At 39.4% G+C, this 18,205-nt stretch overlaps 2 protein-coding genes across 5 annotated transcripts in view; one reads left to right on the top strand and one right to left on the bottom strand.

Annotated features, from left to right (window-relative positions):
* Positions 1 to 13,873, top strand: part of EFR3A (EFR3 homolog A) — a 115,011-nt gene extending 101,138 nt beyond the window's left edge. For all 4 annotated transcript variants that reach the window (XM_045895866.3, XM_045895864.3, XM_064587863.1 and 1 more), the window contains 4 exons: positions 2,705 to 2,753; positions 6,727 to 6,830; positions 7,345 to 7,394; positions 11,360 to 13,873. In XM_045895866.3, coding sequence (XP_045751822.1) covers positions 2,705 to 2,753; positions 6,727 to 6,830; positions 7,345 to 7,394; positions 11,360 to 11,465 — 309 coding nt within the window. In that variant the 3' untranslated portion in view covers positions 11,466 to 13,873. The remainder of the gene's footprint in view (positions 1 to 2,704; positions 2,754 to 6,726; positions 6,831 to 7,344; positions 7,395 to 11,359) is intronic.
* A 3,823-nt stretch (positions 13,874 to 17,696) lies between these two features.
* OC90 (otoconin 90) overlaps positions 17,697 to 18,205 on the bottom strand; it is a 29,335-nt gene continuing 28,826 nt past the window's right edge. The window contains exon 13 of the mRNA XM_045895576.1: positions 17,697 to 18,034. Coding sequence (XP_045751532.1) covers positions 17,697 to 18,034 — 338 coding nt within the window. The remainder of the gene's footprint in view (positions 18,035 to 18,205) is intronic.

The raw sequence follows: 18,205 nt of genomic DNA, 5'->3' as shown, positions 1-18,205 counted from the left end.
CCAGAAGACAAAATAACATTACCCTCTAGACTGGAACTAATTAATTTCATAGCATGGAAAGGAGAAATACACGTCAATTAAGTGCTCACCAATTAATGATGTAACAAAATATCAAACTATGAATAAGTATATTTGCTAACAGTCAAATAAGAGAATTACTCATTTAAAAAACAGTACTCTTGTATTTGATAAAAATTATTTGAAATTTTATATACATAATCCCAGTTAATCCTCAGATATATCCAATATCTGCTTTTAGAGCTTATATATTTTTTTAAAGTCAGAATGTTTAGATGAGATCATAGCAAACTTATGTTTTCCATAGATATAACTCAAATTGTTACTGTAGTCTAATGAATAATCACCACTCAGTTCTTCTTTCTAAAAGGTCATAGTGCTTAATTATTTGGGGGAATGAATGGGAGGCTATACATATTACATTTTCAGTGCATATTGAATTTTTCTTTGTACAAAATTAAGTCACTGGTTGGCTAAAAAGAATTGTCATTTATTCTAGGATAAATAACAGATCTTTGTTTTACACACTCCTGCCTTTTCCCATAAACGAATAAAGAAACTTGCATGTGTGCTAACAAAACAAGTCTAGTATAGTATGAGTCGGAAGCTGCTCTGCTAGGTGCTATAAAATTAGTAAGATATCAGCGGAAGTAACATAACAACTAGTCTGATTGGAAGAAGACAAACACATTTTATGTAGGCTCAAGGGTGTTGTACAGTCTAGGTTAGAGCTGTAGATCATGAATAAGGCAAAAGTCATCAAGAGTAAAAGGAGTGTTGAAACTCCTCGAGCCTGGTGCCTTTGCACCATTTCTCCAGAACACACAACTGGTGTTCTAGAGAGGCAAATAGACTGTAGTTTGGTTGGGCACCAAATGAAATAGGTGGCTTGTACTTAGTAGCTACACTGTATGAAAAATAGGAATTGTTGAACACTAATATAAAGCAGTTGGTCTTTTTTTCCTTTTTAAATAGGATTCACAAAAGGAAAGAGTGGGAAACAAGATTGAAGCCAAATTATAGAAGGTTTTGTCACCTGCCTGAGGGCTTTGTGTGTGATTTGGTAGGAAGTAGGGAAACCCTGAAATTTGGGCAGTGTCATTATCACGGCTATGCTTTCATGAAAGGAATCTCAGAAGCGTGGCTAGGCTGAACTGAAAAGAAGGGACCGGAGGTAGAGAGGCCATCTAGTAGATCCTTTTACTAGTCTACAGTTTGGGTAAGGAGGACCTGCAGTAGCCAGGCTGGAGATAAGGTAGGGGACAAGAGAGCAGTAGCCTGTTCCGGAGCAGGATGGGCAGGTCCAAGAAGTAACTAAAAGGGAGTCCGAGAAAGGAGGTTAAAAACAAGAAAGGAGAGGGGCAGAGTGACTGTATCAGGATCATCCGAATTAGGGAAAACAAGAACCAAGAGAGAAGAGTTCTTGGAATAAAGGACTTTAACTTCTCACTTACCAGGGATCAAATAGGTAATAATTCACAGTTATATGTAACAAGGAGGCTGGCCTCGTAGTTCTTCTGTGTTCTTTTCCCTGTACTGTAGTTGCTTCTCAGAAGTCTAAAACTCCTCACCAGTTGTAAGAACGACAGTGGGTTTTTTTCATTGAGGTACTAGACTGCTACTAGGTACAAATAATTAATGAGCCAGAGCCTAATCCTGTATATCTGCTCCAAATATCTAGAACAAAGCAACCGAAGATTCCCAAGTTTAATCTGACTTCAACTAGAAATATGAACCCTCAGTAGAAAAACTGAGGTAGTGGAACGCTTGCTGCTTGATTTCCAGCTAAAGCCTTTGTATTACAGAGAAGCTAAGGTGCAAAGCATGAAGTCTTGCTTTCGTTAGTCTTGCTGCCTTAGACTTAGCAAAAGAAGCTCATGAGCTAAAATTAGGGATGACCAGAGGCCCAGGCAAGTACTCAGGTATCATTTCATAACTTCTATTCAGAGATACTATAGTAACTGGGTGTATTGCTCCCCCTGAAAATGTGCTGGTGCCGTAAAAAGTATTACTGATTTTTTATCATAAGGCAATTGATTTCATGCCTTTTATATATCTCAAAGCAAGAAATGGGGGAAGCTTCTTATTAAAAGGTATTTCTGGAAAATAAGTGTAGGTGGTTGACCTTAGAAGACCCAGAATATGAATGTTTTAAGATGTTAATTGTACTCATTTGAACACTTCCCAAAGTAGTGGTGATTCTTGCTTCTAAACCATTTAAAGTTTTCAGTTTATTTTTTATTTGTAAACTGTATATGGCACCAAAATTATAGAGGGTGTAGAGTATACTTAGTTTTCATTTATTACATAACTGAACTGTATTGACGTTCTTTTCTCTGCCTTGACTCTCTCAAAGCACTGTTCACTTAGGGAAGCCTAGTTCAGTCAGTGGGCCTCAGGCCTGTTGCACACTCCGTGAGTGGAGATGGAGTTCTGTAACTCAGTGGTGGTTGGGTTGCCTACAGGATGCTGATCCTGCCAGCCTAGCATTAATCCCTGCAGTAGGCCACTGGTACCGAGGAGCAAGGGGAGATTATGGGATACTGTGGAGGATAATCACAAATCCAGCCAGCACAGAGAAGAAAAACAACTATAAAAGTTCTTAGATGACTTGTAACTAGGTGAAGGTGTTATTTATATTGACCTTTCTTAACTCTTTATTTTACTTAAAATCACTTTTCTCTAGGTTAGTAACACTGAAGAAATCACCTTTGAAGCATTGAAGAAAGCAATTGGTGAGATTTTTGTTAACTCTCCTAATGATTTGCTAGCTTATCTCTGTCTTAGTACTTGATGAGGTGCCAGAATAAACAGAAGCAGCATGGCATTTGTGCGTAGATCTGTAATTGATTTATTCAGCTATGTTTTTTATTTTTTATTTATTTTTCTTAAAGATTTTTTACTTATTTATTTGACAGAGATATAGTGAGAGAGGGAACATAAGCAGGGGGAGTGGGAGAGGGAGAAGCAGGCTTCCCACTGAGCAGGGAGCCCGATGTGGGGCTCGATCCCAGGACCCCGGGATCATGACCTGAGCCGAAGGCAGATGCTTAACAACTGAACCACCCAGGCGCCCCCCAGCTGTTTTTTAGACTTATACTTGTCCTGTCTTATCAGAGGTAGTTCTGCTCTGTACAGTGACTGTCCTAGAATTAAGAAAGCACGTCAGTATATTTTAATGCCACACTTATTTGGTAGCCAACCTGCAGGCTGCTCCAACTTCTTAGGAGAAATAGCATGCTTCCTTTTGTAGGACATGGGGGGATGAAAATTCTGAATAAATTGAGTAACCTAACAGGCACACAGTAGTGTGATTAGAGGCGTGTTTCTAATGGGGCAGGAGAAAGGAGCTGGCTGAGATTGTTAGCAGGTAGGCATGAGAGAGGACCATGTTAACTCTTGCTGTTTTATCGGTGAGATCATCGGTGCAGAGAAATTACCAAACTCTTCTGAGATCACATAGCAAGTAAATGCTGATGCCAGATTTTGTACCCACAGTTGACTGACTGTAATCTTTTTACTTTGCATAAAATATTACTCTGATTTTTTTTCTCCTTTGTCCCTTATGGAAATAAGTTTTGTATGATTTGCCTCTTTTTTAAAATTTTAAAACGGTTCTTTCAATTAAGTATTGATATAAATTACTGCTAGGCTAATGATACCTTGTTCTCAGTTTTTCTAACTGGTAAAGCAATATAGGGTGGAAATGGGCTCTCATCTTTTCAGAGCTGTTAGAAGAAAAAAATTAGTATCAAGGAAAGTGGAGTGCTCTAGCACCCATCATCCATGAAGTAAAATCTGACCTTTTTTGGCTTAATCCATTAGAGGATTTTTGAATTACTGTAATACAATGTCAAATTTACCAAAATAAAATTAATTGAATTCAGTAAGCAATTTTGAACATCCATTATATGCAATATATTTTGAGACGTTTAAAGATTAATAGGACATGTCATTGGGTGCGTGGCTGGCTCAGTTGGTGGAGCATGTGACTCTTAATCTCAGGGTTGTGAGTTTAAGCCCCATGTTGGGCATGGAGCCTACTTAAAAATAACAGTAACAACAGGATAGGACATGTCGAGAAATTTACAGTCTAGGACAGTGGTTCTCACAGTGTGTCTGTGGATCCCTCAGTAGCCTGTGGTGGCTCTTTCAAGGGATCCTTCACGCAAAACGTATTTTCACCTAACAGTGTCTTTACGCTGTTAGCCTTTGTACTACGTCAGATAACAGGAATGACGGAGACCATAGCACCACACTAGTCTAGCAGTGATCGTACTCCTTAGTACCACACACACACAGGTACTTTAAAATGAGATTTTATTTAGGAATGCTCTTACTGTAAATTATTTTATTAAATCTCAACCCATGGGTACGTATCTTTGGGAAGTACACATAAAGCACTTCTTTGATTGCCTTGATTTGCAAGCTGAACTAGCTGATTTTTTTTTAAAGATTTAGAGAGAGAGTGCACAAGTCGGTGGGGGGAGGGGCAGAGGGAGGGAGAGAGAGAATCTCAAGCAGACTCCCTGCCAAGCACGGAGCCCAGCACGGGTCTCAGTCCCATGACCCTGAGATCATGACCTGAGCTGAAGTCAAGAGTGGGCTGCTTAACCGAACGAGCCACCCAGGCGCCCCTAAACTGGTCGATTTTTATAAGGAACACCATTTTTATTTCAAAAAGAAAGAAAAAAAGACTGACAGAAAACCTGTGGTATTTGGTAGGCATTTTCTGGAAAATAAATGAAACAAAGCTGTGACTTTAAGAGGAAAAACAAAACCATCCTCACTGTATTTGCTTCTAATGATAAAATTTGCACTTTGAACAAAATAAAATTTTGACTTTTGTCTGCTATTGTGAGTTTGACAGCACCCAAATATTTAGACGCTTCTAATGAGATCAGTGGTAGTAACTACCAAATATGATTTTAAAAATCTTGTATAATGAAACATGTCTACATTTAGAGGACCTGCCTAAATCACTGGATCAGTATTCCACATGACTATTGCATGATGTTACAAAATCATGCATAAATAAAGATTATTCAAAGTGTAAAATAGACCAATGGATTTTACCATAACCAGTTACAAAAAGTTTATTAGTAAGATTTCAAATTTCGTATTGCAGCTAACTTTTAACAAAACTACCACTTTTCAAATTGTGTTGTAATGTCCAAGAAAAAAATACCGACAGTTCTGTGAAAGGCTATTAAAATACTCTTTCCCCCAGTACATACCTCTTTATATACTTCAACCAGAATAACACACTGCAGTGGTTTGGATGCATTTGCAGATAGAATCCAGCTGCCTTCTATTAGGCCAAGACATTAAAGAGATTTGTAGAAATACAAAGCAATGCCATTCTCTTCACTGAGTTTTTTCACTTTGGAAAGTATGGTCATTTTTTCATTAAAGAAATGTTATTTATGTTAACATATAATGGTGTCATAATTTTAAAATGAATTATTTTTAAAGGAATTAAATGTTTTTAAAGTTCCTCAGTTTTATGTTGTAATATGGAAAGTATCAGTGGATATAACGATTTGGTTTTTTCATAACTTTCAAGGATGTAAAGGAAAGGACTCTTGAAACCAAAAAGCTTGAGAACTGCCTAATGCATGGCAAACAGACTTGCTGCTTACAGGCCAAATTTAGTTTGAAGTATCTTCAGAAATTGACATAAGACCAGGGTGTATCTACCTCATCTTGCCCACGTTCCCTTATTTCCTACTGCTTTTACCTGACCTAATGTAAACATTTATGTGTCCCGCCCGGCCTCTGGCCATTTGAGCTGCTTACCCTGTTCTAGTGAACAACAGAGAGGTGATCATAAGTCTCTGTTAGTCATTCAGAAGTGTATAAATTCTTCAATTATTTTAACCTGCCACAGTTTCAAAGGAAAAATCTGTAAAAGCCTGTTTCCTTTCTACCTGCTATTTCTATTTCCACTTTTTAAAACTAGCTAATTGTAACCTACAGTTTGTCTACCTGAAAAGCAGCCTGGGTTAAAGAACGTAGAACACCGTGTATTTTATCCTGTGAAATTCTTGACCAGGAAAAAAAACAAACAAAAAAACAAAACAACCTGAAGAATTGCTGGGGGGTTGCGGTAGACCATTAACAAGCCATAAATCAGGCCTTTTTCCATATTCTTAAGCAGATGTAACGGGCATTTATTTATTTTACTATCTCACAAACTTTGGTCAGGCCACACATCATTTTAAGATAAAACATGTCTTTTCAAACTGGAAATAAATGCAAAAGTCTGAAACAATACGTTCCAAATGGCTGCTCTGTATTTCCACTGTGCCATTCAGTATCAAGTTCAGCAGACTTTTAATTTAGTATCTCATGTACCGAGGCATGAGTAGTCATACAAGAATCATCTTTCAGGTGGGGTCTTGAGGTTGTTTGGCTTGCAGGAAGTTGTCATTCTCCTGCTTTTTGGGAAGAGAGACAAAGGTGGTCTTTGAGAAAGGATCTTGTACTATGTAGCTTTAACCCTTAGATTAAAAAAATGTTTTGTGTATCTGCTCTCTAGCCTTATAGACATTTCAGGGATGTTCAGTCTTTTGCTTTTTTCCTTTTAAACCTAGTCCTATAAATAACCTTTATTTTTGATTTATAGAGTGTTTGCTTTTATGGTCATGGCAAGGTTCTGTGAAAATCTGTAATCCCTTTAATGGGTCTTTGTAAACATTTATATAGATACCAGTGGAACGGAAGAACAGGAAAAGGAAAAGAGGCGTCTTGTGATAGAGAAATTCCAGAAAGCACCTTTTGAAGAAATAGCAGCACAGTGTGAATCCAAAGTAAGTGAACAAATAGTAAAGGGGATGTGGGAAGAGTTTGATTTTGTGGACATCTTCTTGGTCATTAGTTGGTAGGTTCCACGCTTCGTGCAGATCCACAGAACACACGGGAATGTATCAGGTGGGGACTGAAAACCCTGGTGGCCTGGCTGGGAGGCCTCGGTGATCTGTGTGTGTAGTACAGGTCGATGGAGAAGGCAGCTCCTGGACTGAATGTTGAGGATCATTGCTGCTGTGGTACTTCTTGTGTAGTGGGTGTCAGGGACTTGGCTATGGGTATTTGGTTTTATGTGTCTCTTGGTTTGTTTCTCCCAGTGAGCTAGGAAGTGGAAGAGAAACTTGACATTAAATTCCAGTGGATGGGACAGAAGAAGCCAAAACATGAAAGCGCTCTGTACCATCAGCTTTGTGGTTGCACTTATGCTTTGTCCTTTAAATTGCATTTGCATTAGTACAGATGGATATTTGGGAAATAAAAAAATCCATTCTTAAACATTTTTTTTTCTCCTTGTAGGCAAATTTGCTTCATGATAGACTTGCTCAAATACTGGAACTCACCATACGGTAAGGATTTTATTACTACAACAGTGATAAAATAACAACAAAATAGAAATTGTTAAACCCCCATGTAGATTTGTGGCTGATCATGTTGAAGTAATAGTGGTTTTCAGTTAGGGCAAACACAAGATCACAGAGGTGCCTCTGTCTTGGTGGTTATTCTGTTTGGACAGACCTTGATAGCATTGCTTCTAAGTGTCTCCTAGCTGTCCTAGCTTTCCTTTTTAGATCATTCCTTCCTTCCATGTGGTCCGATAAGGAAATCTGGGTAATTTAGAAGACTCACATTCTAATGATATGTTTAACCAGGTAATTTCTCATATTTAACCCATTTTCATTTGCAAAAAAATGCAGTTTTATATGGTTCAACCTCATGGTTCTTTCCAGGGCAAGACTGATTCTCCCTATGCAGATGGCTCACTTAATCATTAGACTTCCTTCAGTCATATCCCATTGCAGTCCTGTTGTAACTTTATGTCCCAAACATACGGCATCTAACATACTTGGACACGTGGTTACATACTTGTGTCTGTTGGTGCTGAAGTAGGGAAGCACAAGACCGAGGGAGAGACAACAGCAGGTTCCCTCTAGGGAAAGTGTTTATGCACGTCCTTCCGTGACCTCAGTGTGGACGCTGGCCTTTGTCTGAGGTGGCACAGTGGAGGAGGCATAGTTCGAAGCTGTGCTTTTGGAGTTTTTTTTATACATCAGCTGTATGTTTTATATTTTTAACCTGATGAGCTAAGTCTGTTTTGCTTCAAGCACAGGATTCTGTAAATAGGAGAGACAGGTACACGTTGTCGTCCACTTGCTTTTTTAGTTCATTCTTTTTTCGGCTGTCCTGTGCAAGGCATGTTTTCATCAGTACACCTCTTATTCTAGGCATTTCCCCACCAAGCCTGCCACCCCCACTAAGCTAAGAATTACTCATTTAAAAAATTTCAGAACAGAAATTCAGACTATAATACACAATATGTGATATACCTTAGATTCAGAGAAAATTGATGGCTGTGGGCATTTACTTACTTGGTGCTGTTAATTATAATAGTTATGGTCGATTTTATAATGGATCTTATTCTGCATGTTTTCTATCTGTTATTTTTGCTAATTCTCACCACAGTCCTGAAAATATAGGTAGATGCTATTTTTTTTTGCTTTCTAGGTAAAAACACTGAGGCTTTAGAGAAATAACTTGTTGTAGGTCATCCGGCTACTGAGTGGAAAAATAAAAATTCAAATCCATAACTCTGTTCTTAAAAGGAATGTTGCTAGGACCCACCATGTTACATTTAGTCACACCGTCATGGCTATATGGATTGAATATTTTAGAATAAGGATTATGACTAATTCTGTTTTATCGGTACTCCAAAGCCTACTAATAGCATTTATTGAGCACTTACTACTAATAGTTATTATTTATTGAACACTTCTGCTTTTCTAGGCACTATACTAAGGACATTATTTCATTTAATGTTTATAACAGACCTTTAAAAAGGGTAGTGATTAATTTTACTTGGCAAGCATAGAAACAGAGGCACATAGAAGTTAGGTAACTCATCCAAGGTCACCTAGTTAGGAAGGAGGAGTTCTGGATAGCTTACATGATACAGAGCTTTTTGTTCTTGTTTGATATATTTCCTCTTGTTCATTTGCCTACGCTCTAACCACCAGACAGAGGAAAGGGTTTGTTTTCTCAAGAAAAGAAACAGAACAAACTCTTACACTTCAGTCTCCATTGTCCTTTCATTCCCTTTGATCTTAGTGCAATAAAGAAAATGATAAGGAATGCAAAGAAGCAGGAAAATACAGTAAGGGGAGTAAGCAGCCCCACAGATGATCCAGTTATTGGAATTAGTAGACAAGGACCTAAAAATACACACACATGTACATTAAAGAATTTAAAGGGAAATATACACATGTTTTAGGAGAGAAGAGGAAACTAAAAAAGAACCAGCTCATAATGCAAGAACAGAGTGATACAGTGCATGAAAAAATTTCATAGGATGAGCCTAATAGTATATTGGACATTATAGAAGAACGCTCTACAGTGCTCACAGGAATATAAAATGTACAAACACTTTGTAAAATTTTAGCAGTTTCTTACAAAGTTAAACATATACCTGCTCTTAATCCTGTAATCCCATTTCTCAGTATTTATTTACCCAAAGAAATGAAAACTTACATTCACAGAAAGATACGTACATGAATGTCATAGCAGCTTTTTTCATAATTACCAAATGTTCATCAACAGGAGAGTGGATAGACAATAGACAAATAGTGATATTCTTAATATAGTGAAATACTATTCAATAAAAAGGAACACTTTTGTTTGTTTGTTTGTTAAAAAAACATCTTGAGCAAAAGAAACCAGACATAAAAGAGTGTAGCTTGTATGGACCATTCTTACAGGCTATATGTATAGACTGTATGAAATTCAGGAACAAGCAACACTAATCGTCAGCAATAGCAATCAGAACATGGTTGTTGGGTGTGGGGATATGGGAGTAGGGAGAAATTGACTAGGGACACAAAGGAACTTTTTTTGAATGACGAACATGTTCATTATCTTTGTTGGGGTATGATCACACGAGTGTATATGTTTGTCAATTCTTGTCAAACAGTATACTTAAAACCTGTGCATTTCACTCTGAAAATTATCCCTCAGTAAAAAAGGGGGGGATATTACAACTATTGGAATGGTGATTGCAAAATAATTATTAGTTGCCAGAAATAGAATAATATATTAGGAAAATAGAAACAACTGAATAGCTTAAGAACAGTTTACAGTTAGACAGTTAATATGAAGTTAATATTTGTGCATACATTAAAGTCATTACTATATGAATGGTAATGAAAATGTATTCCCATAGATTCATAACCATAAAACACTAACAAACTCAAAGAACTAAATATGACTTATATAAAATAACTATAAATCTCTGAAATATGCATAGGAATACATCATAAATGAAAACTCACACCTTGCTTTGAATAGAAAATTAGTATCTTAAAGACACCAGTTCTCTGCAGATGAATCTATAGTTTTAGTCAGAAGATATCATAAGTGATTTTTTGGTAAGATTTTTAAGCATTTGGCAAAACAAAACCCAAAACACAGGGTTGAGACTCAAATAGTACAATTGTGGAAACGCATTAATATCATACAAAAAAAATTAGTTTCCCATATTGATAAGAGAAAAACATCTGAGTACAAATATAGGCAGTGGACTCAAATAGACAATTTGTTTTAAAAGAAACAAAATGGATACTTAATCTTTTGTGGATATCTTTGTGATAGGTAGCACTAGTAGTAACCCAAAAATTAAAAATAAAAATAGGAATGAAACCCCTTTTGCCTGCCAGATTGGCAAAGACTTAAAAAAAAAAAAGAAGAAAAAGAGAACAAATATACTCCAGTGTTGAATGTATAAATTCCTAGTATTCTGGCAATATATATCAAAGTCAAATTTGAGTATGCTTTGATTAAGAAATTGTGTTTGTAAGACTGTAAACCTAGAGACAATCAGGATAAAATGATGTGTGTATAAGAGTAGACCTCTGAATATTATTTATAATACTGGAAAATGGAAATGAACCTGCATTTATCCACTGGATTAGATCAGATACCCTTACAGTGTATCCACATAATGAAATACCATGCGGTCAGCAAAAAGGACAATATGTGTACGTATGAAAGATTTTTCTGCTAGTGAAGCAGAGCAAGCTTACCAGAATGGTATAGTGTAATCCTATTATAAAAAATTACACACACACATACTCAAAAGAAAATGTCTGGTTCAGACTTAAGAACAGCTTGGTAGCACTGTGATCTTTTGCCCCACATAGCCTTGTAGCTAGCCAGCAGCGACGCTGGGTGTCTCACTCAGCTGTTTGCATGCAGTTAGGAGAGTGTTCTGTGAAATGAACAGCTTTCCAGTGAACCTGTTGACCGTGCTTGTTCTCTCTTACAGCCCTCCTCCCAGTCCATCAGGAACACTGACCATTACTTCTGGGCATGCCCAGTACCAGTCCATCCCAGTCTACGAGATGAAGTTTCCAGATCTATGTGTGTACTGAGTGGCTCATGAAGACCTCAGCGTAGGATCTAAAGCCGAAAAATGAAGGCCACGCTGAGTTTTCAGGGTTTACTTAATGTGTATTAACATAATGCTTGAGAATAACAGTGAGACTTCTCTTCAACCAAACGCTTGGCACACACCACATTAGAAATGGTGGAGCCATCCATGATTTAGAATACTTTAGAAGATGGATTTCTTTTGCCGTTCCTGTTGGCTTTTGAAGTTGGACATGTATCGATCTCCCATTCCACAGTTAAGCAGTATATTTTAAACTTTTCACAAACATGTAATTTTAAAACATATGCCTCCAGAGGGTTGAAGATGTATGAAGTGTCTACTGTATTTCTTAAACATCTGCACAACTGCTTAGAAATAGAATTGCTTTTGTGTTTGTTTATCTGCAAAAGCAAATACATACAAATATATTGCTAATCTTGGGGCTGCAAAACTGTTCTGTGGCTTGTTGTCCCCACGTTTTAGATGTTGTGATCTATAACAACATGTGATAGGCATTCCTCAACTTGTTTATGGTAATAAGACATCTGTTGAGTAATAGTCCCACAATATGACCAACCCTAAAATCGCCATACTTAAAAGTGTCTAGTTCTTGTAATACTGTGTTTTCTGCCAAGAGTTTGACCATTCTACTTGAGAGAAGCTTAGCGCTTACTCTTGGCATACCAAACTGTGCAATATTTTTTTACATCATAAGATGTATTCGTTTACAGACTATACTTTGAAATTATAGTAGTATTTTGCTGTGGCTCCATTAATGAAATCAGATCTATATTTAGTGTAGGAAAAAAAGACTTTTAAAACAGCTACTAGTTCACCTGTGAAGAGTGTGTACATTTTGAGTTCTATCAAAAGCACATTACTTACATTTTTATATTATGCATTGTTTAAAATCTTCGTAGTCAGAAAATTCTCCAAATGGACTTTTAATTTGTAAGATTTGAACTGTTCAGTTGTATACATTTGTTGAGGATTTGGTGTATTACATTTGAAAAGAGTGCCTATGGCTTTAGCAATCGAGCGTGCTACGGATCGTCATTGTGAGCTTCTGTTGATTTAAGTTCCCAAAGTTACATGTGTACTCTACACACGTGCTCAGAGACCTGTAGTGTTTTCTCAAAATTATGTACATTTTAGTGAATTCCATCACACAGCAAAAATGAATGACTTTCTTTGCAAGTCTTATAAAATTCTCATAGGACATTTTTATAGAATAACCTCTTTATAATTGTATTGCCTTTTCCGATTCAGTTTCTTTTTACAAAGAACAATGTACATATCAAAAATTGTAGCTCAAAAACTAATTCAGTTTTTTTTTTAAAGATTTTCATTGCATTTTATTTTATGACCACAGCAACAATCAAAACTGCACTAGAAACAAATTCTTAGCAATAACACTAATTCAGTTTTTATCTTTTGTTTTTGTTTGAGAACCTACAGTGAGAATGGCAGGTTTGAGTTTATGATTATTATGATTATTAGGCACCTGTACAAGAAACAGAAAGGTCAGGAAGTAACAAAAGAACAAGCATACCCCAGATTTTTTTAATAAATGAAGTACAGCATCTTGAAACATCTTTCAAAATAGCCTAGTCATTTAAACCCATAAAATGATACTCAGCCCTCCTGGGCAGTGTGTTAAATGTAGGTAAGCAAGACCTTGTTTCAGAATGATAGTGCAGGCGTTGAACGGCCTTCTTGTAGCTGTCACTGTAACTTTGCCTCTTGAGTGGGTAAAATGTGTCGTCATATAATAGGCCAAGTTTTCTGTTTTTTATTTCCCTTTTTTTCTTCTTCTGTATTTTTAAAGAAGTGTATTAATTTTTGTGCATTTAACAAAATCTCAGCAGGGGGACATGCAAAAAAACAATCATCATCCACTTGGATGTCGTTTTATAGATTAACACTGTGTGCTTTTGTATGAAAAATATATATAATTGAATAGTATAAGTAAAGGAGATCTATATTCAGTTGGACTCATGCAAACAAACTTTACAGAATTTCATGTTTCTCTGTGGTACAAGAAATGCATGTATTGCATGTAAAGGAAAACCATTTGAATTAATGTTGATCACACCTTTCTTTTGGTCTGTTTGTAAACTGTTGATGTGGGGTTTGCAGGGTTTTTTTCTTGTTGTTGTTTTTAAATCACAGTAGACTTCTATATGTCCTAGATGACTCAACTGGTCTTGTTAATAATGATTCCCAAAAAGTGGGTCTTTTCTTTGGTTTGTCCTTTCCAGGAGATTGCAGGACATCCTGCCAGGTAATGGGTGTGTGTTCCGTATTCTAGCCAGTTTGGAGACAGAAAGTTTAGGATTTGTTGAAGTTCACCATATGGCTATATTTTTGTAGATATTTAAAACTCTTAATAAACTGTTAGTCATTCTCTTTTTGCTGCATACACTTGCTTTGTTTTTTTCCTTTATACTGAATAGCTAACATATAAACATTCCTTATATTTGTGTTGACTTTGTGCTTATAAAGAGTTCGACTGTCATTGGAATTCACCTGAATACACACACACATGCCCGTGCACACAACACAAACACCCCTTAATGCTTCTGAACTCATTATCTTTTAGAATAATACCACACTTCACCAGCAATTAACATTTCTCTTCCTCCTATCTGAACATGGAACTCATTTGTCTTATTCATGCCAATATATGTAATAAATGTAACAAGGTGAGTTTTTTTAAAATGTAAAAATTCACTTCGCAATTCATATATAAGCAATAAAACAAAATCAAATTACTTCTGGATACGTGGATATTTATAATTATTACATTTACTATATTAAGTTTATTTAATATTTTGCTTTAGTTAAAAATGAAGAGCTTGGGTAAAAATCAGGTTGCCGCGTGGATGCATCCTCACTTCCATGGAAGGAGAATCAGAACCATAACTGCTGGTCACGGCGAGATGCGGTGAAGGCAGAGCACGTAGTGTGAACTGGGAAAGTGCAGTTGCCTTCTCTGCTTCAGTTTTAATGTTTGCATCTCAACCCTCTCTCCTTGTATAACTTACACAAAGGATCTAAGAAAAAGAATAGTGGCTCTGGTTCCCTGTGCCACCCTGGTTTGCTTATTCCACCTCCAGGAAGCTGCGGTGTAGAAGGAGCGTCCGTGTTACGTGCTGTGTCACATGCTTTCTTTCCAGCCTTAACTGGTCGGACCCTGTCAGCTGTTCTGATAGATACTGATTTCAAGCACCAAGTTCACATGAGTGAAAAAGTAGAGCCAAGGTAGAACTTCAGGCGCCGCCTCCTACTCCTGCTATAAAATTTGCCAGTTACCTGCGCTTTGAGCCGCAGGCTCTGCTTTAAGAGAACTTGTGCTAAGACAGAGGCCGGCACGCAGGGGTTGTTCTGGGCTGCGATCCCAGCAGACCCGGCCAGGGCCTGAAACTGAATTGCAAGGAGAAAAGGCTCATTAAGAGGATTTATGTAGGAATTGTCCATCACTGTAGGTGACTGGAAGTCTGTCCTGCTGGACGTGGGTGGCCTGTTGGCAGCAACCCTCCCCCCATTTCAGGATTGTGTGTGCTTGAGAGCCTAGTAGTTTCCCAGGGTGCCCCATGCTTCCTCCTCAGAGAAGTCCTGTGTCAGAACGCATGAAGAAGGGAAGTTCGAAGGCAGACGTTGTCAGATCCCACCTCTCTGAACGAGGCAGGTCGAAGCCCATGTGCAGCTGGTTCACGCAGCAGTGTGTGGAGTAAGAGGTAGGTGTTGGATGATGTTGAGTCAGGTCAACAGTGTCCAGCAGAGCACCATCTAGTTTGGCATTTAAGGACGAGACTAAAGCTAGGAGCATCAGATTGACAATTTCCACACGTCCCCCATCTTGCTTAATGAGTCGAGGGATTTTTAAAGATGGGAGATTTTAGGACATGTTTCCATGCTGATAAGATTGATACAGAAGAAGATAATAAATTGGTTAAAGAAGGAAATATTGGGATGCCTGGGTGGCTCCGTCATTTAAGTGTCGACTCTTGATTTCAGCTCAGGTCATGAGATCAAGCTCTGCATCTGGGCGTAGAGCCTGCTTAAGATTCTCCCTTTCCCTCTGTCCCCGCTGCTCCCCCGTAACCCGCGTGCGCTTTCTGTCTCTAAAAAAGAAAAAGGAAATACTTAAAGGAATCCAACCCGAGAAGGCAATAGAGCATTCATTATACACAGAGCCTAGTTGGAGGGATTGACCTTTGATCTGAATAAGGAACGCTTAACTTCATTGTAACAAGACGGAAGAGAGAGACTGCAGGTAATTTTGTAGCTTTGGCAGCAGGAAGATGAGGGCATTCATGGGTCTGTGCATGTCATGTGAGCATGCAGACACCAACAGCCTTTATTCTGGACTATCTTCTCAATGTATTCTAGCAAACAGGCTCTAGGAAGGTAGGGATGCCCACCCTTTGGAGCCAAGGGCAGGCCTTACTGTTCTGTATAAAGATAATGTGTTTCAGGCGCCCGGGTGGCTCAGTCCATTAAGCGTCCAAGTCTTGATCTCGGCTCGGGGCTTGAACTCACGACTGGGACTGCCGGTGGGAGTGGACCGTTGGGACCTCGCTTCGGGCTGAAGGAGGGAGGAGCCAGCCAGCCATGTGCTAGTTGCAGCCAGTGCCCGCTCTGCCACTGGATGCCCGCTGGCTGACTGAAGCACCTGAAGGCTTTCTCTGCCATGGAGCCTGCTTTGTTCCCGTGTGCAGCAGGCCAGAAGGAGATGTCACCCTCCCCGGGAGTAAAGGCTGATGTGACAGAAGCTGATGTCCCCACCTCTCTCCTCTCGCGGTGTGTAGGGTATTCTAGTTGTAACTGGCTTGGTAACGCATCCTTCACTGGCTACCTTTCCTGCCCTATTTCTTCGGCCTCCACGCAGGCTTTCCCTCACTTGCCAACTAAACTTGCTCTCGAGTTCTTGTCAGAGGGGTCACTTCTGGGAGAACCCAGCTTTGGTGGTTAGTTAAGGTCACCAGGTGAAAAAGGTACCAATGTGTTGGATTCACCAAAAGGTGCTCATCACGGGACGCCTGGGTGGCTCAATTGGTTAAGCATCTGCCTTCGGCTGAGGTCATGATCCCAGGGTCTTGGGATCGAGTCCCGCATCGGGTTCCCTGCTCAGCGGGGAGTCTGCTTCTCCCTCTGCCTCCCCACCTGCTCGCTCTCTCTCGCTGTCTCTCTCAAATAAAAAGTCTTTAAAAAAAAAAAGTGCTCATCACATGAATCCCTTGGAAGGCAAGGAAGGAAGGATGTCTGCTATTGGCTTGGCACCACGACCTTTTAATTTCTTAACTTTTGCCAACTTCAGAATATTTTCCTACCATGAGAAGGTCAGCAACACTGAACTCTAGCGGTTCTGCTTTCCTGTCTGAGGAGCAGGCAGGGACTCTTACCATCTCACTACCAGACACGTGATTTATGGGGATTGAGAACCAAGGATGTGATGTGAACCAAGGACTTCGTGTTCCTGTCGAATATGGAGGGAGGTTCTCGTAACACACTACCTTCTGCCTGGTAACACGGGAGAATCTCTAAAGGGTTGGTGAGTGATAGAAGGATGGATATAATTTCAAGTTTTTACAATTACCATGATATTAATCTGCCTCTGTCAGCATGGGCGTTTAAACCCCCAAAACTTCCAGCCACTGGAATAAACCGTATTAAAAAAAAAAAGTTGGGTCCTCGACTTTTTTTTTTTTTTTTTAATACGGTTTATTCCAGTGGCTGGAAGTTTTGGGACCTTCTTCGTGGTGGTGGTGGCCGTGGCACATGGACACTCAGAATAACTTGAATGGCAGGTGTGTTTTTAGGGGCACATACCAGAAAAGCTGTCGTTTTAGTCCTTGGCACATATCCTCGGGTTATTGGTGTCCCACAGGTGATCCCCTAAGATTGATTAAATATATAACCCCCTTTTTTTTCTAATAGAAGGTAAAGTAGCTTTCAGTGATGAGGGAGTGGAGATAATTTTTGACTCCATGGCTCTGTCATCTTACGTTTGGCATTTACTCATGCACTAGTATCTACAGCATTTCTTCAAAACAAGACCAAAACAAACACTGATTGGAGTTTTTATTGAGCTCCCAGGGTGCACTGAAGGAAGTATAGAACACATTCCCATGCGAGCTGACAAGCATCACAATGCAAGGGGCTCGCCAGCTTTGAGGACGGGAGGACAGAGATGGAGGCACAAAGAGAGGACAGTAATGGGAGGAACCTATTGTGGGGGGCGCTTGTTGCTTTCTCCAGGGGTCTCTCTGGGGCCATGTTGTCGCCTAGTCCCCACAGGACCCAGTGACTTCCCCAGAAATCTTCTGGTTCTTCTGCGGCCCTCTGTGTGGGACATGGCCTCCTCGCTGTCCTCCTCAGAGCTGGAGCCAGGGGAGGAAGCCACAGGGCCCCCGGGCATGCTGTCCTCGCAGGACAGCTGGTGGCCCTGGCACTCATGTGCGCCCGATGACTTGAGGCTTTGGTTAAAGAAGGCAGAGGCCACGCACTCGGCCACCGTCTGGTCACAGGCACAAAGCAGCTTCGCACACAGGCTCTGCCCCACACCTTAGAGGGCAAGAACAGAGTGGCAGACGTGTGACGTAGGGTGGCATGTGGCCAGCCTGCCTGCCGCTTCAGCCCTGTCCCCCCACCCACCATCTTGGAGCCTCGTGACGTCCAGCATCCGCGATCTCCCTGCTGGGAATATTCTCACTTTCTCCTGGTGAACTCATACCT

The sequence above is a fragment of the Mirounga angustirostris genome, unplaced genomic scaffold (assembly GCF_029215605.1).
Source record: "Mirounga angustirostris isolate CCGP_5_RB_7025 unplaced genomic scaffold, mMirAng1.0.hap1 SCAF_4, whole genome shotgun sequence".
Lineage (NCBI taxonomy): Eukaryota > Metazoa > Chordata > Mammalia > Carnivora > Phocidae > Mirounga > Mirounga angustirostris.
The sequence above is the reverse complement of the archived record's forward strand: the minus strand, read 5'-3'. Positions and strand labels throughout refer to the sequence as shown.